Source organism: Hydra viridissima, unplaced genomic scaffold (assembly GCF_058129835.1).
Source record: "Hydra viridissima isolate aposymbiotic clone 2 unplaced genomic scaffold, HvirCarnegie_v1 scaffold_15, whole genome shotgun sequence".
Classification (NCBI taxonomy): domain Eukaryota; kingdom Metazoa; phylum Cnidaria; class Hydrozoa; order Anthoathecata; family Hydridae; genus Hydra; species Hydra viridissima.
Window position 1 is genome coordinate 4,104,744 of NW_028324314.1, and position 24,472 is coordinate 4,129,215.

Genomic DNA, 24,472 nt, shown 5'->3' on the forward strand with positions numbered 1-24,472 from the left:
TAAAGTAAAAATATTTTTAAAAAATCAACAAAGCTACCATGAACCTAAAACCTATAACAGAATGTTTCATAAGGAGAAAAAAAAAAAACGAACTTTTTTTTTGCTCTGATCACAAAATAGCACAAAAGATTGATTTTTGATAATATTTATTGGGAAAATAGCCGAGTATGTCGATTTCTGATATTGATTTTCACGTTATTGCTAACGAGATTCTATATGTATATACAATTCTATTGTAGCTATACAGAAAGAACTCTCTCTGATATTTGTGCAACAGTATATGGTATCAAAATAATGTTAGTAGTGCTAATGCTCTAAATATTTTTTGTATAAGAGGTAAAAGTGAATATATTTTAAACACAGAGGAGGAGCAGAGAGGAGATTTGTTTAATTAAAACCATTTTTTATGAATTTTAAGTGTAGAAGTTTTTATTTAATTATGCGTCTAACAGTATCTTTGCCTAAAGTAAAGACCAGATGAATCAAAGAAAAACCATTTCCTTATCACTTTATTGATAATGATAATAATTTCTACTGTCAGAGTTTCAAGAAAGCGAAAATCTTGTTAAAAAGCTTTTATTTTACAATATATTCAATAAACATCATCATAAAAAGGTTTCCCAAATAAATAACATAATCATAAAAAGGTTTCCCAAATAAATAACTCCGTATGAGCGCTCGTTAAAAGTGTTTTATAACCAAAGGTGACATTTGTTACGGCATCAGAATGAGCAACAAAATCTTGAAATGTCCCCTCGTCAGTGTCGATCAGCTTCACTATCCTATCTAAAAAACAAAAAACAAAGCGTGCAGGAACAACCGAATCGATACAAATGATGCCAGTAAAACAGGTAAAGAAAAACGATTAACGTCACGCGAAGCACTGCAAACGTCACACGAGTCAAACTGTTTTACTCAAAGGTGATTTGAAGAAGAATCTCCGTTATGATAATATTTCAAATAAACTCGGTTTTTTGTAAAAAAAGAAACAGTGTAACAGTAGCTTAAAGAGTTTCAATTTAATACAAGCTGTTGTGTATAGGAAAGATCCTTTAGCTTACTTGATAAGCCAGCAGCGAGAAGATTTCCATCGTATGAAATATCCATGGATAACGCCCAGCAATTTAAAGAAATACTTCGTAAAATCTGTAAACAGATTACATAAAAAAAAAACACAAGAAAAAATACCACAAGAAAATACAACACAAAAAGGTTTCAATTTTTATACTTCGCGCTACGAAAAAGACTATTAAATCCTCCTCATTTATCGAATTTTTTTATTTTTTTATTTCATTTTTATCATACACCACTTTTACCTTCGAAAAAAGAAGGTATTTCCTCTATTCATTAATCACATACCTGCTTTGCTGACAAACTATACAAGCATATCTCAGTAATTACACTAAACCCAGTGTATACAACAACATCATTATTGTGATGTGCAAACTCTGCCAGGCAAGGATAATTTGTCTCAAAAACAAAAATAAACAAACGAATGAGACTACAAGGTTAACACGATACGATTGCTAACACGATTTAAAACAATGGTTAACACGATTTGCTGATGCTTAACATTTGTGTTTAGGACGATCAAAATACATACTTTTGTATGCGTACGAGTTATGTTGCTCGGAAATGTTATCCAATCGATAAGTTCACATTCGCCAATCACCCAATCAGATCTCCATATACTAATTCTGCAATCAATGCTAGAAGCAAGCCATAAATGAGACGACGAAAATTTTGAAGTCTAAAAAATTTATATATTGGATATTAAAATTGAATGTGTTAGAAGTTAATAAATACAACAATATAAAACAAGATAAAATATTATTGAATATTAAGTAGCAACATCATCATAAGAGAAAAAAATTAATTTTTTATGAGTTGTTTTTGGATAAATGTTACATACAAACTGTTTTCTTAAATTGCATATTTTAGCTCCCCTGTGTTCAGTTATAACACGCAACGAGAGACCGGTAACAAGGTTGCTTATTGTAAGTAAACCATCTGAAGATCCGCTAGTCACGTGGTTACCTTGATTTAATGAAATACTTTAAAATCGTTTCAAGTTTCAGAGCAAACAAAAAAAGAGTCAAAAAAGAGAAAGTATATTAAAGTAGATTTTTGAAAAATAAAAACATTAGCACGACTGCATCAATATTTTACACAATAAACAGACTAAAGCAAAACTACCGACATTATCACATGCAGAGCATGCGCAAGTCGACTTACCATCTGGAGAGCATAATACTTGGGAAACATCACTCTTGTACAACTTGATTTTAAGTATCATCTCCATCTGTCCGAAATCAAATTTTCGGACAGTGCCATCACAATACCCCACCACGCATTGCGACAGAAGATCTCTAGCAGCATAGTTCTGGGGAGTATTTTTAGATAAATTTTTACTTGCCTCACCCCCTGAAATGACTTCTGGAATAAAATCAACGCAAATAGCTTCCTGAAATACAAAACGGTAAATACAAAATTAGTATAAAAATAAACGGCTGTCTACAAAAGTTATTAAAAGAGAAGAATTTTACTTGACCCAAAACCAGAAACTGCGCTATTTCTTCCCTTGTGTCTAAGTTCCATAGTCTCAAATAGCCATCAATACTCGTCGTAACCATAAACTTTTCTTCACCACGACACACAGAAACATCAGTTATCTGAAACGCAAAAGAAGTAATTTACTTACCACTCAATAAAAACTAATTCTCATTAACAATAATTATTAATGTTATTAATTAGTTATTGTCAATATTATTTATTACTCCTATTAAAAAAAGCAACGGAGGAATTTAAAAATGTAAAATGCTGAATTGTCTAATCATTTTTTACTTTACAGACTGTATATTACGAAATACGGATAAAAGTCTGCATTTTTATTTATAGGATATTAGTTTAAAAATGTAAGGACGTTTCAATTCCTTTTTTATATTAACTCAAATATACTTTCAGTTTTTCTTCAGCATGTCTTAGTTGTTGTGATGTTAAGAACTTGTGTTTTTGTACATTCTGTTTCTCAATATACAGCTATAATGTTTTGTTTGATTCTATCCTGAACTGACTTGTTATTTCAAACATTGCTAGCATATTTATGATATTTTAGCATATTTATGATATTTTAATCAATAGAAATCATTGCAAAGTTGTTATCAAAAGAATTAATCGAAATATCTGTGAAAATTCTTTTGTAGATTTTTTTTGTCTCATCACAATAAAGTATCAAACAGTAGTCAGCCATCTTGCTTTTATTCCTAAATTCTTGATAACGGGTTTGTTGAATATATTGATGTAAGCGTTCATCTTGTTTCAAAGCTTGACGGCGCCCATGTTTCCAGGAAAAAAGAAATAGATGAGAAAGCAGAATGCATTTTCAGTGACATACAGCAGTCCATTTTCTGAAACTAATCGAGTAGAACGCGGTTTTTTTGAAACTAATCGAGTTGAACGCGGAAAAAGAAAAAGAAAATTTTTCTGAAACTAATCGAGTTGAACGCGGTTTTCATATTCAAAAGATTTGTGATTTCTGAGAAAGTTCTTACGAACCTACACAAACGCTTTCCACGCCTCTTTTCCATCAATATTTAGTGATTCTTTAAAATTTTTATGTATCAAAGCCTCTTGAATCTGAGGTCCAGCGAAGATGCCTGACTTTAAGTTTTGTAGCATTATTCTTTGAAAGTTTTTCAACTAAGTATTGAAACTCCTCCGTCGAATTAGTTTTGCTCATCATTTTCACAAAGTTTTTCATTAAACCAAATTTGATGTGCAGTAGCTGCAGCAGAATTTTACGTGAATCAAACGGCGGAACGTGGTGAACACTGCTCACACCAGTCTCGCATTCAGTTCTTAACATTCAATCACGTTTTATGTAGTGATCATTCAAAGCGCAACGAAAGAAGTAACAGAATTAATGAGTGCTTTTGTTTTCCAATTAATAAAAATTGGCATTTTAATCAGTGAGAAAACATGGTGTTGTTTACTTTGCTCAACGGAGAACCAACAGAGAATTGTTTTATGCAGATAATTTTCTTGTACCATAAAACTAGTTTGCTAATAGAAACTTCTTATTTACATTTTATATTTGATATTTATATTTGATAGCCAGACAAGCTGCAGTACCCACCACACTGTTGGTTTATTGTCATAGCTGAAGCTTTTTTTGAGTTGAAACTTTTTTTTTTTTTATAAGAATGGAAAAGAGGATTCCAGAAATCCGGACATATTCTTAGGGGCAGATAATGAGACAAAGTGTTAAACTTGAGGCTATTTAATTGTATATTTTTTTTCCTCTAAATTTATAACGTTGTTATAGCTTTTTTTTATAGAATATTTTTGTTATATAATATTTGCCCTCTTTAAGCTGGAGGGGCCAGCCTCTGAACAGGGTAAAATACAAAACAGCAAGGTTTTAAAAACTGTTATTCTTAAAGGCTTAAACTTTAAAAATAGACATAAAAAAAAGTTTAAAAAGCAAAATTAAACTCTTTTTGCTTTAAAATAAACAACTGCTGATTGTCATATAATCTCCATGCTCTGGATACTCCTCCTGTCTTTTCCCATTTTTTTTTTTAAAACTTAGTTGAATGCTTTTTCCACAGTGTTTAGCAAAGTTGCCCAATCCTGGCAGCATTTGAGCTGTTGCAAACTTAACTTCTCAATTATTTTCTTCTAGTTATAATTAGATTCAGGAATGTCTTCAATAATTGCTAAAAATTGGGATTGTTGCACACCAAGTAGCTGTTCAGAAGAAAATCTAATTTATTTTTTTCTTCACAATCAAAAGCATTAATTTTAAAGAATGAACCCCTAACTCGAACGATTGAAATCCTGACAAAATTGTTCGATCTAAAATATGAAATTTTACTAAATGCAACTTAAAATTAGACGTTTTCTAAAAACGTTTGGTTTTTATTGTCTTTAGATTCACTCCAGATTTTTTTGGAAATAGGACCTTTTAATCCAGAAAGGCAAACAAGAATATGCAATTTAGTATTTGGAAATTATGGAAAATATTAAGTATTAATTTCAGAAATCAGGTGGCTTGGTTGTTAAACAGAATAATCCTATCTAGCTCAGGTTTACTTAAAATACAAACAATTTCCAAAGTAATTCACATTCACAAGTTTACTTTACATATATACAAATATATAAATCTAAAAGTCTATTTTAGCATCATAAAATAGTAATGTTAAACCTACAACCACAATTGTTAGATGCACAATATTTCCGGTGCTAAAATTAATATTTTGGCAATTCAAGAAGTATCAGAGATTTATCAATTTTTATTAAATTTTTTCAAATTTTTTTTTTTCTAATCTAAAAAATATGCTAGTACCTCATTTCTATTTTAGAAAGACTTTTTTCAATAAACCAATGTAGAATATTTATATAAAAAAGGTTTGTTTGATTGCAATATAATATGCAATATTGCATTCAATATGATATGTAATATTGCATTCAAGCTGGCATTTTCTTTAGTTCAGTGAGCCATTTGCTAAAGCCAAAGTTAACATTAAAATATTGACCTCTAAAGTTTGATTTTTAACTCAAATTTTAAGTGTGATTTTTCAAACCTTGTCTTTATGCGAGCTAACGATTTGAACATGATGTTCTTCATTTAAGTTGACACACCAAATTGTTCCATCACTTGTTCCAACAACTCCCTGATATATCATTTATAATATAAAATTTATAGCAATAACTCCCTGATATATCATTTATAATGTAAAATTTATAACAATAAGATAATAAAGTAACAATAATAATGGAAGTAATTTAAGAAAAAACTCATAGTGAATCAAGTAATAGTAATAATTATGACAATAGTAACAATGACTATAAAAATAATATTTTTTTATCACAAAGGTTTTTTCAGCAACAATCCAACAATAGAGAACCTTTTTATCTTTCCACCATAAATGAGCTCTGTTTTTCATAAGCACCTTTTTTCATCTTACAACCCAACAAAACTGTTACAATAAAAAAATATAATTAAAAAAACTGATACAAGAGAAATCTACCATTTCTAAGCAATCATCAAAACCAGATGAGATGATTGGTGCTTCCAAATCATTTTCTTGTTCTAAAACTATTTCATCACTTCTAAAAATAGAATTAATAAAAAAAAAATCTTTATTTGACCTTATTTAACTTTCTTGAGGAAAAAAAAAAAAAAAAAAGTATCAAAGCAGATGTATTTTATTTTTCTTTATACCTTAGAGACCACACCCGAAGAATATTTGAAGCACCGCCTGTGATTAGTTTCCCACAACCTGCTACCAATATAACTGAAAAAAAAAAGTATATACATATTTCTTTAATAGGCTAAATACCAAAAATGTATTTTAAAAAAATGAAGAAATTTCATAGCAACTTATCTTATAATAACAATACTCAAATCATCATTATACCTATTTCTAAAGAATCAGCTCTCCAATGATTTGTGCATGTTTTACTTAGATTGTTCCACAAGCATACCACACCATGGGCAGTTGCTGTGTACAACCAATCACGATCAGCATACGATACTGCAGTCATATCTTCATATTGCACTTTAGGCAAAAATACTGCTTTTGGCACAAGACCTTGGATACACTGTAGAGCTATTTTGTTCTTTTCTTCTTTCACATCCCAAAAAGTAACAGAACCTTTTTGACCAACAGAGACAAATTGATATGCAATATAAGGGTGCCACTGAACTGAGTGTATAGGATAGACAGTTTTAAAAGTTTCTAAACATAAAAAATTGTTTGCATTCCATATCATCACCAGACATTCACTGAAGTCTCCAATTGTCAAAAGAAGCTGATCATCACGTGAAAATTCCATTGCAACGATGTTTGATTTATGTGAATCTAAAACCTAAAAAAAATCAATAGCAAAATCTAACAATGTAATCTCCTAATAGCACAGAATGTATCTTAAAAAATCTGTAGATCGTCAAGAAAACCTTCAAACTCCCCCATGCCAACTCAATCTGCTACAACTTAATACCTTTAAACATTCTGGAACTTTGCTAATCTTCCAAAGGCAAATTCTGGCACACATTACATCAGGACTGTAGCAACCTGCTGTTGCTAGGTGTTTTCCATCATGTTTCATTGCAATTGTTGAAATTTCTTCTGAATGATTCAAAAAAAGATGTTGATTATTACAGTTGAGATCTTCTAAAACCAGCAGCGAACCCATTGTGTAAGCAAATAAACCTATGTAAGAAAAATTGAAAAAATTACACAATAAAAACATTCTCTAAACCACTAACACTTAAAGGCTTTAAATTTTTGATTGATGAAAAGATGAATTTTATTTTAAAAAAAGGCTAGGTTATGATTTTATTTGTTCAGTGCTAAACCAACTTGGTCATGATTAGACTAAGAAATATAGAAAACTGTAAAAATATCAGGTAGAGAAAATCATATCTATGACAACAATTTCATGTAATCTTTAAAAGAAATATTTTAACAAAGCACAAAATATAATATTTTTATTCTGCGGAAAATAATTTTTATAAGAAAAAAAAGTTAAAACCTGTTGTAGAATGCCAACATATATTTTTACGTGCAATACCACTACAACCAATGTTTGCTAACAACTTCATTCCAGCTTGGTTTTTTGGAGGTGCATAGTGCTTTGCTGCAAGAACAGACATCTTTTCTCGAGATTTGTAATGAGCTAAAACTTGTGGAACAGCATAATGTGTCTGTAACCGGTGTGCAGTTTCATCACTCTAAAAGAAAGAAAAAACGATTCTCAGCAACTTCATTACAAAGAGAGATTAAAAATAGAATCATAAACATTACTTTAAAGAATTAAAAGTTTACTTGACAAGATTCACAATTATTTTTATTGCTTTGAACTTGAAAATCCACATTCATATTGCTTTCAATATCAACTGCACTTTTTGGTTTCATTTGATTGACTAGTAATTCTTCATGAGTGTCATGATGGTTTTTATTGCTATGCACTTTACTATGTGCTTTTTGTTTTTCAGCTGGATTGAAAAGAAGTCTGTCAAACTGTTCTTTTTTATCACTATAATTGTTAATTGTATCGATTGAATTATCTGACTTTAGCGGCGTAACTTGTAATGGCTCATTTCTTGGATCAAAATCCTTTTTATAAATTTGATGAAATAGTTGAAAAGATTCTGGAGAAAAATCAAATCAAATACGTTATTTAAAAACATAATTATGATCATCATACTATCACTATATCATCATAAACACACTTACTTTTATTCTCAATAGAACCCTCTTTAACTGAGCTAAATTAACAGAAAAATAAAGCATAGATAACAGTTTTGTTTTCTGATAAAAATGCTTTAAAAAAATATTTAACAGCAGATATATATAAACACTTACTAAAAAAAACTTCAACTAATTAAAAGACTAGAAAAACTCTGACATATCATTATTATCTTGTTTAACTTTTAAGTTTATCTATCCAATCAAAGAACAACCAGCTGTAAAACTGTAAAATGAAAGAATGATCAAACTTGTGACCTTAATCAGCCAAACTTAAACAAGATAAGTATTAACAGGATTTTATTAAAAAAGGGAAGTGAAACCAGACTTTTTAAAAAAAAACAAAAAAACCTTTCATTATGTTATATCTGGGCACTTCATATCAGACAAGAATAAAGATTTGTAAGAAGTTAAATGATATTATTTACACAAAATTTAAAAACGCAATAGAAGCTTTTGTAAGTTCATAATGATGAGTTAACAGTATCTTTATTCCATGATAAAATTACATCAAAAATGTTTACATTAAAAAAAACTTATACACAGTTTTATATGATCAACTCTTTCTCTTTTTTTTGTTTAATTTGGCAACAATTTTGATTTATCTTCCTTTGTTTGATAATATTTTAAAATACAATTGCATGTTTTAGATACATGTAATGTGTCTAAGTGTAATTTAATGTAATTTAATGTATGCATGCATGCACATATGAACATATGTATACAATTTAGTTAAATTCTTTTTTTAATAAACTAGTGAAATACCTCTTTTCATCTTCTTTTTCTTTTCTTAAAAATGCCAGAAGCTTCCAAACAAAGAGTGTTTCACCAGCAGAAATCAACATATGGTTGTCTTGTGAAAACTGGATTGCATTTATTGAATTTGAGTGTCCTACAAACACCTAAATGGTTTTTTAGAAACACCTAAAAAATTTTTTATAAACCAACAATTTCATGAAAAACATTTTATGCTAGATTACATACTTTTACTTTGTACTTTAGCTATAGCTATGTCATTTATACCAAACCTCAATGATCTCCATTACCAGCAAAAGAAGGATATAAGGAAAGGGGGTAGGGGAATAGAAGAGGGGGAGGGGGAGAGAGAGAGAAAAGAACTTCAACATTAATAACCATTTAGGGATTGGACCAATCCATCATGGTGTCTGAACTTTAAAAGAATTTGTAAGATAGTAGTTTTAAATAACTTGGGTACTAAGTCTATTTAAGTCTATTTTCTTACTTTCTCTTTGCTTATTGGCTATATAAAATATTTCAAACAATCATAAATTTTTCAATTTTTTGTAAAGTTTTCAAACAAATCGTGTGAAATGAAAAAGCAATAAAAAAAAAAACTTTCAAGATTCCTTTTAAATACCTGAGAGTTTTTCATTTTATAATCCCAGATTTTAATAATGCCAGCTGCAGCAGTTGCAAGATAATTTCCATTTGGAGAACAGGACAAACTTGTCAATGCAGTTGGGTGAATATTTAAAACCTTTAGTTAAAAAAGAAATTACAACCATTTTCATAGTTAAAATAATGTAAATTTTAAACAGGAAATTAGTTATATACTCTTCAAGCTCAATTTTTTATACATAAAAGATCTTTTAAAAAACTTTTGGGTCATCTTTTCACAATTGTCATTTATATAGTTTATAATCAAGTATTTAAACTACAATATTTTAGGTCTTCATTGAGATGTTTGAAGCCTTCAATCAGCATCAAAAGATCATTGGTAGGAGCAAAAGAACATCATCAGTAGGAGCAAAAGTTGAATCAAAAACAGCAGCTACATAGATTTTGTGTATATGATAGAAAAAAGAGCAAATAAAAACTTTGTTTTAGAGGCTTCAAGACATCTACAAAGTAAAATTCCAACTATATTTTGTGAAACTTTAGCAATCACTATTTTGACCTTTTTTTCTTGCATCTTTTTTTTTTGGTTTAAATTTTCATTCTGATTATCAATATAGTCATTTATTTATTAAAGTTGTTTATATATATATTTCATATAGTTGTTTATGTATTACATATTATCATATAAATACTATATAATAGTGAAGTTTAATATGATTTAATTGGCAATTTACGATCGTGTTAGGTGACAGTAAATAAACTTTTGTAATTTTGCTGTAAATGGTGAATTCTAGAAATTTAATGAGTAACTTTTATTATGATTATACAAATTGAAAGCAGAAGCACATGTAGCAGTGTTATCATTTAAAATACCATCTTTATGTTCATTTGCTTACTATCTTCTATAAAATATAAATAATTTTTATATATAGGTTGAGGTTCACAAAATAATTAACATATTGTGTATTGTGAATATACATTGTGAAATCTGGAAGATTGTGAGAGCCTCCTCCTGTTATTTGATAACCTTCTAATACTTGATGTAAGTTTAAATCCTCAATTCTCATCAAATGATTGTAAGACAAAAATTAAAAAAAAAAAAAAAATCTGTACAAAAATTGGCCATAAGAAAAATATATAAAGTATGTAAGTGCCAATTACTTCATTTAAAAGTTGACCAGTTGAGATATCTATTTTAAGCAAACATGATAATGATGTTGCAACAAGCAGATGACCAACACTTGAAGGGGAGAAATGTACAATTTGGGCTTCAACTAACTGATGGTGCTTCTTATTATCAACTGAAGATAAATCAATCTGAAGGAGCTGAAAATTAAGAAAAAACTGAAAAGTTAAGAAAAACTACAAATGTTCAAAATATATTAAAACTACTTAAAAAAAAAAGTTATTGCATATCAAAAATACTAATTGCATGATAAAATTGCATAATAATTTATGTAATTATACTAAAATTAATAATAATAATAATTTACATAATTTACATAACAGCATAATAAATATTATACTTATTATTATTTGATTGTTTTAATGTTGTTTTAGCAAACTTGTCAGGTTTTTTAACTGTGTTGTACTTGTATTGAGTTACATGCTGTTATCAAGCTATACTGTTGTTACATATTATTATTTAAGTCGAAATCATACCACCTGGAATGGTAGGAAGATGATTAACAACCATTCTCTAGCTTATAGAAGAAAAAAAACTTTTGAAGTATATTTTTAAGTTCTAAACAATTAAGGAACAGTTCTACAAAAGTCCATCTTTTTCCATCTTATCCACAACTCACAAGCACATTACAAATATAAAATTATGAAATATGATTTCTAAACCTGGTTAAATATAAAAACCATAAATATGGTTTTTCATAGCCTATGTTTTATTCTGAATGATTCAGCACCAGTGTGGAACTGATTAAAATATAATTAACTTGTTTGGTTATAGTATGAAAACAAATAAGGGTTGCAACTTATGATTATTTGCATTAGTATAAATATTTGAACCAAAAATATAAGAATATGGGTTAGCAATAGAACTAGTAATATGGAACTTTTTCAAAAGTGAAAAATTTCAATAATATATAATATAAACAAAAACAATGGTTACCTCATCTAAAGTTCTGGCAACAAAAATAGTAACTAATGATGGAGTTGGACCAATCACTGCCAACCTGTCTCCTTGATCATCAATTGCAATAAAAGTATCATTTTTTATTCCATTTTTTCGCACCACTTCTGGTAAGTTTCTTAAATTAGTATATAATTGAGTACTAGCATCATGCAAAATTAATTTCCCATTTGTACAGCAAGTATACAGAAACTCTCCTGAGGGGGAGAATAGAACATGGGATACTCCATCATAGTGTTCATGAAATTCAAGTAAAAGAGAAGTTGTGACTAAACTAAATACTCTTGTTGCTCCACTTTGGAAACCACATACAAACTCTGGCTTACATGGATGGCAACAAATACTTAAGGGTGATTCATTTTCTTCATTAAACTCATAGATAAGATTGAAAGTATTGGTGTCCCAGATTTTTATACAATTGTCATAAGAAATTGATGCTATATGATTACACAGGTTTTCAAATGAGAATGAGATAACATCACTAGTATGTGATCTGGTTAAGGTTGTATAGGTTAATGATGCAACATTTAGAATTCCAAGGGTACCCTGAAAGTGATATCCACATTAAAAAAAAAAAAATAAACAGAAAGAATACAGAAATCATATGGAGAAAATTTTTTTTGAAAAATAAATAATGAAAATACATGAAGTGACATACAGAATCAGTTCCAGCAAGAATTTGGTTTCCGTCTTTAGAAATGTTAACAACAGCTAAAGGATAGTCATGTGCTAAAAGAAAAAAAATTTTTTTTACACCAATACAAAAAATGTATATAAGATGTAAACTGTTGTTTTGTTGCTGAATTTTTTTAAAAAAAGATTATTTTTTATAGGTTTACATTACAAAACAAAATTTTCAACTTTCGCTTACATAAGGTAAATTTTCAACATTCACTTACCAGGTCAACCATAAAACTGTAATCATAACAAAATTATTTTTAACATTGGAGGTAATTTTAAAACTTTATTTTAAATTACAAATTTTAAATTTTGGACTTGATCAAACTTACTGGCATCCATTAAAACAGTCTGGAAATCTAAAGACCATATCTTTAAATGATTATCACTTGAACCAATCACAAAAAATTTATCTGTCATAGAGATTGTATTCAGTGCAACAACTTCATCATTAAAACCAAAAAGTGTATGTATCTTTAAGAGCTTCAGAGAACTATAATCTACTTCATAGACACTTCCAGATGTTGTAGCAAAAAAGCTAAAAGAACAAGAAAATGACTACAAAAATAAAAAAACTTAAGAATTTTAGTAATTAAAAACTGATAAAGAGCAATTACTAAAGTATAAATATTTTAAAAAGCATTAAAACACGAACAATGATAAGTTTGAATTGGTATCCTCTAGATTACTTTCACATCTTTGAGACACAAAGTCAGTAAAATGAACTGCACTGAACTCTCCAAGTTCAACAGGACTTGATCGCAAACTGCTTGGTTTTATCCGCCAAACACGTATATTATTTAAACCACAAGAAACCAGTCTGGAAAATAAAGTCTCTATAATTAACATAATTCACCTAACTTTTACTTATTCCAGCAACTCTTGTTAAACATTACTACTCTTACTAAAAATAACTTGATTAATTTATTTTTAACTAATCATTATAAACTTATTTGTACACAGAATATGCTAGAATATTCACTGGCAAAATATCAATTAAGGTTTGGAATCAGCCATTCTCATTCTTTCTAAAACTAAACTTTTGAAGAACACAGACACACACATGCAACTTAAATATATACAACTTAACATATATAAGGTAATATATATATAACTTAACAAATGTTAATACATATAAGTTAATATATGTATACAAGGTTATTTGCATTCTTATTTTTTAGATTACCAAATAATCTTAGATACCAAAATTCATTTTAAGTCAAATACAACACAAGATGGTTTAACTCTTGTTACAAAAAGAATTTCAAACAACTAAACTACAGAAGCTTTTAAGATTTTGTTCTTTCTGTAAATTTTAGAACAACAGATTAGAAAATATTTAGTTCTTTAAATTACTTATGGTTGTCAAAAGGTGTAAACATCAACTTGCTGATTCCAATACCATTAAAGTCAGTGTGTGCTTTAGATATTAACAGAATCTTGCCATCTTTGCTAATATTTGACACATTCCAAATGTAGATAACCTAAAATTCAGACAAGAAAAATAAATTTCGAAAAAAATTTAAACAAATTTAACATTACTTGTTACTTTTTAATTAGTTGTAATTAGTTGTAATTAGTTGTAATTAATTCAACAACCTGTTTTAAATGAACATCTCTTCCAACCAAAGCTATTGTTTCACAATTTAAAGAAAAGCTGAAAAAAATCATAACAATTAAGATATAACATCTGGTTAAACCACACACTATGCCCAGGATTTAAAGGCAGGTTGTACTTCCCCAAGATTTTTCTTAAATGACATACTCCTATAGATCAGTAGACATAACTTAGGTTGTTAGACAAATCTGAACAAAGTGCTAAATAAATATTTAAGTAAAAAATGTCCACAATATAAATGCATTTGATGTTCAACAAAATCAATAAAATGATAAATAAGACATGTACCAGAAAAATTCTGTGCAGACCTTATAAAGGATATTTATTTAACTATTGCATTTTGATATTGAATGTTACATATATTTTGAAAGTACATATATTAATATTATTAAATTTCACTTAAGAAAGTTTGTGAAGTTTTGTACATGAGAACGCACACACTTTGCGTTTTACACTCGACATCAGCTTTTGCGCAGTCTTCGGCTGGACTTTCTTGGTAGCTCTAATCCATTTATTTTTGAAGTCTTTAATGTTTTTGGCTTCTTTTACATTGAACCTTAGTTTTCTTTTGACAAGAGCCCAATATCTTTTGATAGGACGTAGTTCGGGACAATTTGGTGGATTGCAGTGTTTTTCAGTGAAATCTACTTTATGTTCTCTAAGCCAGTTAAAGTTGTCCCAGAGTACATGATGCTAAATCGGGCCAAAATAACGGGTTACCAGTGTGTGTTCTTAAAAACACCAAAAGACATTTCTTGAGGCATTCTTTTATGTATATTTTGGTGTTAATTGTTCCCGTAGTCACAAAACAAGAGCTTCTTTCACCACATTCACAAACTGCTTGCCAAACTAAGAATTTTTTAGCGAATTTTTGTGTTCCAATGCATTTATATTTGGAATTCAGTTTCTTGCAATAATTGCTGAATAATATTGGTGTCCTAGAAGAGATTGGAAAAATGCAGCACAATAAGTTTCATCGTCAATAATCAAACAAGATTTTTTAGCACATAATTTTTTATAGAGCAGCTTTGAACATGGAATTGCAACATTTTCTTGCTTTTCTTCACGACAAAGAACTTTTTTCTTTTTATAGGATTTATAGCCACAATTTCTCTTTACTCTTTGTATGGTGGAAGCACTTGTCTTTTTATTTGCTAAAGTTTGAACAGAGATCTGAATTAAAAGAGATCTCCGGTTTTCTGTCTAAGGTATCTTTCACTTTACCAAGATCTCGTCTAAAAAAACATTTTTTTCTTCCACTTCCTGATTTTCTTTTGATTGTACCAGTGTCCTTAAATCATTTCACACCGGTCTGCACTGTTCTCAAAGCAATCTGCAGCTCTTTAGAAATTATTTTGTTTGATACACCAGGATTTTCAACGAGAAAATGCAAATTTTTTTCTCGCTTCTTGTCTTGATTTGATGACATTTCAATTAAAACTAATTGTTTTAATAACAGAGTTGTTTAAATTTTGAATAACATTAATACAATGACATTTTAAAACAATTAGCTATTTAACATGATGCACAGTTTCTGTAAACACCACATCAGAACACGTGTAGATTTTTTCTGGTACATGTCTTATACTATTAATTAATTAATAAATTTAACTTCACTACAACAGATTTCTCTTCATACTCATGTTCATTGATTCTTTTATATGCTTTCTTGAATTGATCTGCATAGCTTCCTAAGCTTTTATATTGTACATGACAAAGGAAGAATGTGACAATAAATCTTGAGCATAAAGTTGAAGGCTGGAATAGAAGTTATTAAAGTTTTCCAATTTCTTAGAAATACTTGCTATCAATATCAAACCAAAACTTGCAGATTTAGCCAAAGAAAAACTTTTCAACAAGTCTATTATAAGCAAAATACCAGTTCTCTTAGCTAAAACTACATCCCTTTCCACAACACCCAATATAAAAAGAAATTGACACTATTTCCATTTAAGCCTCAAACCATGATAATCTCTCATTAAAATGTAGAGTGCTTTTAACCAGATCTGAAATGCTGGCAAATTGTATAGAGACTTTTTAGATTAAATATCAGACTGAGCTTGGATTCTTTGAGAAGTACCAATAATTTTTAAGAAGAAGAATATTTGACTTACAGCACTATTACTAACAAGGCTCTTTCAAAGTGCAGAATACAAATTCTAACAAATTGGTTCTAATAAATTTAATAGTTCAATAATAGTTGAAATATGATCTTATTTATTTGTTATCATTTAAATTTGATGTCTCTGACTCCAACTATGATGTTGAGAGGATTTGTACCTGCAGAATTTTTTTCCTCTTTCAACATTTTCTTTTTCCATTTTACTTTTCAACAAAATAAAATGGAAAAAGAAATGTTGAAAGAGAAAAAAAATCAATTGGAAAGAAAAATGCTGAACAAATGATGCAGCTTGTTCAGCATTTTTCTTTCCAACTGATTTGCTGATAATTTTATGATGTTAAGAACAGATTTGCTTTTGTAATGATTATGGAATACTCTTTTACTTACTATTGAAACACTATTAAAAAATACATATATGTCATACATACACATAATGCATGCATATGTTTACTCTAAATATACATATATGCAGTTTTTTCACTGATTATTGACAGAATTTTGATAGCAATTTAACAATTTAACATTTTAATTTTCAAGATATATATATTTAGCACTTAGTTAAGATTTGTTTAACACCATAATTCATATCTACTGACATATAGGAGATATGAGTTATGCTGCTAGACAAATGACAGTTAATCTTGGGAACAGTGAATGACAAACTTTTTCCTAAATATATTTTGCATTATAAAAGAAAGGTAACAAATCAACCTGAGGATAGAAACATCATTAACATTAGTTTGAAGTACAGCCATACATCGCCGTGACTTAAGCTTCCAAATTCGAACAGAGGAGTCATTGCCAGTTTCTGCAGAAACAAGTAGTTTGCATCCTGGAGAGATTGCTAACGCAGATACTTTGTTAAAATGACCAAGAAGGAAACTTTGTTTTCCAGAAAGAATGTTATGTATAATGATAAGGCTATGACATGGATAAATCACATCATTACAGTCCTCTGTCCATAAAGCCTGTAAAAAAAAATCAAACAACATTCATTGAAAATAATACTTATTATCATGAACATATGTAAAACCATGTTAACAATAAATATAGAATTCAAGTAATTAAATTTTAAAACCAAATAATACAAGGAACATTAAATTTTCATTAAAATTTCTACATTTTTTGTCTTTTGGAAAAATACATAACAATCTACTTACACTTTTGTAGGTACCACCTCCAAACCCGATAACTTTACATAGCTGGAGTATTGGGTCTGGTGTAAGACTCTAGAAAATAAAAACATTTATATAAGCGTTAATTGAAATTAGCTTTAAAAAAATAATATTGCTAAAAAACAATTGATTCTTATCCAAAAAAACAGTTTTATTATGCTTCTTCTTTAAGAATAATTAACATAATGAAACTTGTTGCAACAAAGCAATACAGTTTTCTCACTGGAAATATTAACTAATGATATTATAGCGTCACAAATAAGTAATTATTGCAACTTAATACTGAAAAAAGAATTAGAACTTCATAGTTAAAGAATGCATTTTATATAATCCTTCTTTAGTTTTTTTCCTGTCGGACAGAAAGGTAATTTTAAAATTTAACTGATTAAACAAAAAAGAACATCTACATGCAGCTGTTGACTGCTGCAAATATTACAGTAATTCAGTTTGCTATCACTTTCTTTTTCAATTTACAAATTACTTTTTTTCATGTTTTTATCTCAAACCTGTAATTTATTTATTTGTTTTTTTAAATAATTTTTCTGTTTTATTGAAATGTAGTTGTATATTCATTTTTTCATTCAAGCCATCAGTTTGATGATTTAGCTTGACCAAATCTACTCAAATTGAAGTTTGTTGTTGGTAAAAACTCCACTTAAATTGAAGTTTGTCGTTGGTACAAATTATTGAATAAGTTTCCTAAAAATTTACTTTAAAAAAGTAAAGATTTACTGAGAGGAAGAAAATTACTGAAGATTTTCTTTTAATCAAAAATTAAAAACAAACAAGTTAATTCAAAAAAACAACCATGAATTAGAAAATTTATCAAACCAATTATTCATTGGTTTGATAAATTTTCTAATTCATGGCATTTACACAAAGATTATAAAACTCTTCTAGTTGTGATACCCATCATGTCCAAAAAACTAAAATTTTTAAAAAAATTCTTTTTAACTTAAACTCTGCTTTAAGTTAAAAAGCTAGGAATAATAATCAAAAGATTAAGCTTTAAATTACCTGAGTTTTTGTTTCATTTTTTACTTGTTGAGATTTGAGACTTTCATCTTTTGGTCCATGCTAGATATAAAAAAATAAGTAACTCTCAAAAATATGAACTGAATGGTTTTGAAATCTTGAGAAATAAGTAAGATATTGAAGAAGATATTGAAGAAGATATTGAAGAAGATATTGAAGATATTAAAGAAGATATTGAAGAAGATATTGAAGAAGATATTGAAGAAGATATTGAAGAAGATATTGAAGATATTAAAGAAGATATTGAAGAAGATATTGAAGAAGATATTGAAGAAGATATTGAAGAAGATATTGAAGAAGATATTGAAGAAGATATTGAAGAAGATATTGAAGAAGATATTGAAGAAGATATTGTAGATATTTTCTTCAATATCTTACTTATTTCTCAAGATAAGATTATTGGAAGTAAGAAATTGCTTTAAAAATCAACTGAGATGATATAAAATATTATTAGCATTGATTAGCATATAGAGGAACAGGTGTAGAAAAAATTTAAAATGTTGGAAATCAGTTACTTGCCAACCAATTCTAAGGCAAATGATAGATAAGAATGATAAGGATAATAAATAAGATTGATAAGGATAAAACCAGGATTAAAGTTGTTAAAGAAACAGAATGTTGAAAAAATGCTGAAGAATGACTGAAGAAAATCTGAATGCTTGAAGAAAGTGATAATCATACAATAACATTTAATGGCACTAAAAAATAGGTGTTATCCAAAGTGCCTAAAAATTTTAATATATAATGACCAAGTTGGTTGTACTGATTGCACAAATATAACAAAAAAAAAGGATAAATAACGCCATTCAATTTATTATTTGATAAAAAATTTATTATTTGATATTCAGAAAACTTGATGTACCTTATGTTTTATTCTGATATGTGGAGAAGCATAAATCTCAATTCCAATTCCTTCATCAGCCTGTATAATTTCTGGTAAAGGGCTAAAATCCTGGGTTGTTTAAAACTTTTGTAATGAAACTCAAATAAAATAACATATCTATAAAATATATCTACAAAAATTAAAAATTACAACATAAGTATTATGGAAATTTAAGGGGAAAAAAAATAAAAAAATAATATTTATATTTATTTATATTTATATAAGTTTTATGAAGTAATAGTCAAAATCTTATGTGTAATTTTAATAAAACAAAAAACCTCACTGCTGTTTTTTCATCACCAACTGTTCTCAACATTTTTACATTTAAATTACGGTCTGATTTTGGTTGAGAGTAACCTATATAAACATTTAAAACTCTGATCATTAGTAAACAAAGAAAAAAAAATAATTAAAGAGCAATAAACTTGCATGAAGATTCTGCAGCTGATTTTTCATCTCTGTTGTTTGCTCTTGCCTTTTTCAACTTAACATCAAATTTATTGACAGATTGAGATGCAACACTGTTAAATCTGCCATTTTTCCCATTCAACCCAGAAGCAATATGTGAAGAATCAGGTATTCTTAAATAACAGTATTTTGCATGCCAGTCATTATCTTTTTCAAGAGGAAAACTCATTTCTCTTGGCAGAGGAATAACCCCAGAGGCCAACATACCTTTTGAAAAAAAAAAGAAAACAACTATAATGAAATGTAACTTATAAAAATCCCTTAAAAGTAACTAAATAAGAGAAATATTTAAAAGAACAATTAAAAACTTAACGTTGAACTTAAAAATAAATACTTATTAAAAGAATTATTTTAACTTTAAAATCAAATTTTTAGTAAATTAAAACAATTTAAAAAATCTTATTCTACAGGGTGTCAGGTGCCTTAACTATGGGGCTGTATGTGATTTCACCAAATCACAGCATTCAGAAAATTTTAAACCACAACTAAATTGAATTAAAAAACTATTTATACATTTTTTGTACCAATGTTAGCCTTTTATAAAAAAATACCTTAAAAATATTTTTAAAAATTTTAGTTATAAAATAACAAACAAAATCTCATTAATAACCATGGTTTGCTGGATTTTAAAATGCATTTTTATTAAGCCTCACACAAATTTTTTAAGACTTAAGCAAAATAAATAAGGATTTGTGTTTGCATGCACCAATGCAAACAAAATGTGAATGAGAGAGAAAGTGATATAAGTCTATGCATTATGCCAATAACTACTGCATGGTTTTATTATTCAAAGTGGATTAACTAGCTAATATAGTGGTATACTATAACCATTTTTGTACACATTCTTTAGATGTAGCACTTTTCACTTTTTTAAGTTTTCATGAGGACTTAGAGCTTTTTAGATGTTAAAACTTTTGTAAAAGGAAATTGATGAAAAAGTGCACACAAAAATTTCTTTTGTATAATTACCAACATTAAAAGTATTTTAATAAAAAACAATTAAAAGAAACGCAAATTGCACCTCATGCTTTAAAAAATCAAGTGGTATATTTTATTTTATTGTTTCTGCTTATTTTTAATGACACAATTACTTTATTTTAAACAAGAACTAACTTTAAAAAGCTCAGATCAAATTGTCCGGTTAAAGAAAGTCATTTTTTATGTATTAAGAAAACCAAATAAATTTAAAAGATCCCACTATATTATCAATTAAAGATGTTTCATAAACTTTAGGAAATTGTTTTTTGATAGTTCTTCACTTTTTTCTATTCATTCACCTGAAAACTCATTTTTAATCTCAGTGCAAATATGACAAAATTACCAATGCTACTATTGAGAAATCATCTGCATTTTTTTACTTAAATTTTAAATAGCCATGTATAATTGAGTAAGCTGGTGAGCAAAAGGGAGGGGATTACCAATAATATTAAAAAGCTTTAAGGAAAAAAACCCTAACACTCTAAGGTTCTGTCAGCCTGATGTTGATAGAAAATTGTGGGCATTTATAGTTTTTTAAATTGATTTTTTAAATCAAATTTTTTAAATCTATATGTAGTATGAACTCCTTGCAGATACTTTTTGACGCATGTCTTTTTATTAAAAAAATTTAATGAAGTGTTAATAGCAGTAGGGTCTTCCCCCAGTTGAAGTTAAATTGAATAAAAGATATCTATTTTAATCTCATTATCTATCTATTAACTATTATTAATTTTCACCTGTCTTTCTTGCCAAACCAATATTTAGTCCTGGCTGGTAATTAATAGAGCTAGTGAAAACATTTTTTATAAACATTGATGAGCAGAGTCGAATATTTTTCAGATGAGAGAAGTGTTTGTTAATGTAGGTTGCAAGTGTATAGTGCATATCAAATACCAGTAGAGTCCAACAAGCAGAAAATGGAACTTCTCCACACTTTTCTATAAACAAATTTAAAAACTTTGCAGTTTTAAACTGTTATAACAATCCAATAGATATGAAATATTTCATGAGTAACTAACACTACTAAAAAAATATTTAAGTTATTTATTAGATACTAATTTTTATTTATGAAATTAATGAAAAATGTAATACCTTTAACATCTAATTGCATAAAAGTTACTTTATCAAGAGAACCTTTCAAAGGTTTAAAAACAACTGGGAACTGAATCCAGGTTGAGGTTACTTTAAAAGCACTAAAGATATTTGAAAGTGATATACGCACTATTGTACCATCATTTGCTGCTACATCAAGATGAATAGAAAAATATTTTCCCACCATAGGTTTAAATAAGACATAAAGAAGATGGCCATGAAGACCAAGTGATGCTGTAAAAGATTTGGGGAAATGAATATAATTTCCAGAAGGTAGAGATCCACTGATACGATAAATTGATCCTTTCATTGTGCGATCCTAAATTTATAAAACTAAAAATATCACATAAAGTATAGTATATATATCACATTAGTGTGTATCACAAAGAATATATCGCATAAGTATGTATCACATATATCACAGAAGTATATATCATATAGCAAATATTACATAGTATATATCACATAAAGTATAGTTGTTTTAAAATTATTAACTTTATTTAAAAAAGGAAAAAAAAATTTTTTTTTAAACTTCAAAAATCCAAATCAAATTTTATGCTGGGATTAAATTACATTCAAACTTAATTGAAAAAAAAAGCTTATTAAATCAAATAACTTTAATTTAACTCCCAATTCATCTTGCATTTGAATAGTAGTTTAAGTATTTGATATCAACCATGGCTGCTGTTAACAGAAGAAAATTTATATAAAAGTATACACAAGATATTTATATATCTTAGACTATTTTTAACCCTTTGAACTCCTAATTAGTTTTTTTAATTACCTAAAAGGCAAAGCTTGACAAAATATATGTTTTTTGCATATTTGGAATATTCAGAACGAGATATATTAAGTATTTAAAAGAAAAAAAAATACATTTGATAATTTAAATTATCTATAAGAATTGTGTTACTAATATATCGAGTCTAACTTGACATAGGAGTTGGTGTAAGAAATATAATGTCGAGCCACACTTGACAAAGGAGTGGAAAGGGTTTAAAAAATGTCTTTAAAAAATTATTGTTATTGAAGATTAACTTCTTTTTAGTAAATTGTTTTATCATAGAAAAAGCTAAAATATAAAAAACAAAATTAAAAAATTTAATCATTGACTTCTTAGATAAAGTTAGATTAAGATAAAGATTTAGATAAAGACTTGGATAAAGCACTTGTATAAAGATTTTAATGAACACCAATGATTTGAATAGACAGCTGAGTCAATTAAAACTTGAGGACAAAATTTTAATTTAAAAAGTAATGCAAATGAGTACCATAACTTTGGTGACATCTCCTTCTTTTACACAGTTCTGCCATTCTCCTACTCCATAATACTTAAAGAGATTAACATAAGGTTCCTGCCACACTATAAAGAAACAAGAAATAAATGAAAATATAGCCTCAAAACTACTTTAATTTGAATTTTTGGACAACATTTTGTGTAAGGATAACACAAAAATTTCAAATCAGTTTAAAGTTTTAGAAGATTTCTTTATTATTTAAAAAACTTTAACTGAATTTTTTTTTACAAAAAATGGTGGATAATTTCTTTTACATGATAACAATTTATAAAATTTTCTAACTCAAAGCTGAACTTGAATGCAGGTATCCAAAAAATTAGAAATATTTTTTACTTATTATTTTACTTTTGAACTGGCATTTTTAAAATGTGTGATTATATCTAATTTTTGGTTTAATTTTCTATTCAATGTGCCATTTTTTCAATTCAAATAAAATCTTCTTGTTCAATATTTTTTTTTAAGGTTGAATTAATATTTAGCAGTTTAGACCTCAAAAGCTTACATTGCACATCCTTTAGCTTAAACTAAACCAACATATTTAGTTTGTATTACTCATGTTAAATATAGATAATTTTGATGGCTGGTGTTTATTCTAAAACCTTTATATCATTAATATAATTTTAAGTACAATTTATGTGAATTTTCCAGAGCCAATTCATTTTAATATTACAAAGAGTAATATTTTGGTAAAATTTAAAGGTAAGATTTTAAAATTTAAAGGTTTAAAGGTAAAATAAAGAATCCAGGAAAAGGCTATTGCATTAAATTAGATAAAGACAAATTATGCTGCATACTATTCCAAATCATTCTATTATCAAAAAAAAAAAAAAAAAAAAAAAAAAAAGGCTCATAGTTCTTTTTTTTGAAGTAGTATGCAATTTAAGGTATTTGTAACACTCTGGTGAGCTCAAAAGATTTAAAAGAAAATATATACATTGGGCCATCTCCTTCTTTCCATCAATTCTTTATTATTTCAACACTCTTGTATTATTGTATATAATTTCTGTAAATGATAGCAATAACATCAATACTTATAAAAATATATCAGGTGGCAATACCTTAATTTCAACATGTAAATGTTATGTTAAATAATAGTCTTAAATAAAAATTCAATTTTTCCTTTCTAATTTAGATATTTATATGATGTTTGGATTTTATTGCCAAACATTTGCAATGAAAAAAGTTAAACTAGAAAGTAGTTTAGCTATAAGTGAAAGATAAGCTACGTTTATTTATACTTTTTTTGATGCTCAGGCAATAAGTATCTAAATGATAATCGGACTCTAACTTGTTTTTTAAAAAACTTCATTTTCCCGCTGAAATAATCTAAACAATAATCGTGAGCAGTTGCACCAAATAAATATCGTG

General features: G+C 27.8%; 1 protein-coding gene across 6 annotated transcripts; it reads right to left on the minus strand.

Moving 5' to 3' along the window:
- Nucleotides 1-492: 492 nt before the first annotated feature.
- On the minus strand, nucleotides 493-24,469 carry LOC145192950 (WD repeat-containing protein 90-like). 6 transcript variants are annotated; one of them, XM_090072676.1, is made up of 34 exons: nucleotides 24,343-24,469; nucleotides 23,078-23,169; nucleotides 21,807-22,125; nucleotides 21,452-21,652; nucleotides 19,698-19,943; nucleotides 19,552-19,625; nucleotides 19,248-19,337; nucleotides 18,368-18,427; nucleotides 17,336-17,404; nucleotides 16,887-17,143; nucleotides 14,035-14,092; nucleotides 13,792-13,919; nucleotides 13,091-13,255; nucleotides 12,768-12,973; nucleotides 12,416-12,486; nucleotides 11,737-12,303; nucleotides 10,776-10,940; nucleotides 9,634-9,753; nucleotides 9,021-9,157; nucleotides 8,244-8,275; nucleotides 7,833-8,158; nucleotides 7,540-7,738; nucleotides 7,006-7,217; nucleotides 6,423-6,873; nucleotides 6,227-6,299; nucleotides 6,033-6,114; nucleotides 5,586-5,675; nucleotides 2,547-2,672; nucleotides 2,236-2,464; nucleotides 1,913-2,037; nucleotides 1,604-1,750; nucleotides 1,360-1,470; nucleotides 1,062-1,146; nucleotides 493-786 (listed from the first exon to the last, which is right to left on the minus strand). In XM_090072676.1, coding segments are annotated over exons 1-34 (5,463 nt in total). In that variant the 5' UTR covers nucleotides 24,344-24,469; the 3' UTR covers nucleotides 493-637. The 6 variants fall into 6 exon arrangements, 5 of the variants coding, with proteins under 5 accessions (XP_089928802.1, XP_089928801.1, XP_089928805.1 ...); XM_090072675.1 differs by lacking the exon at nucleotides 24,343-24,469 and adding an exon at nucleotides 24,039-24,109; XM_090072679.1 differs by lacking the exons at nucleotides 21,452-21,652; nucleotides 21,807-22,125; nucleotides 23,078-23,169; nucleotides 24,343-24,469 and having other exon boundaries at nucleotides 19,248-19,329; nucleotides 19,698-19,911.
- Nucleotides 24,470-24,472: the final 3 nt, after the last annotated feature.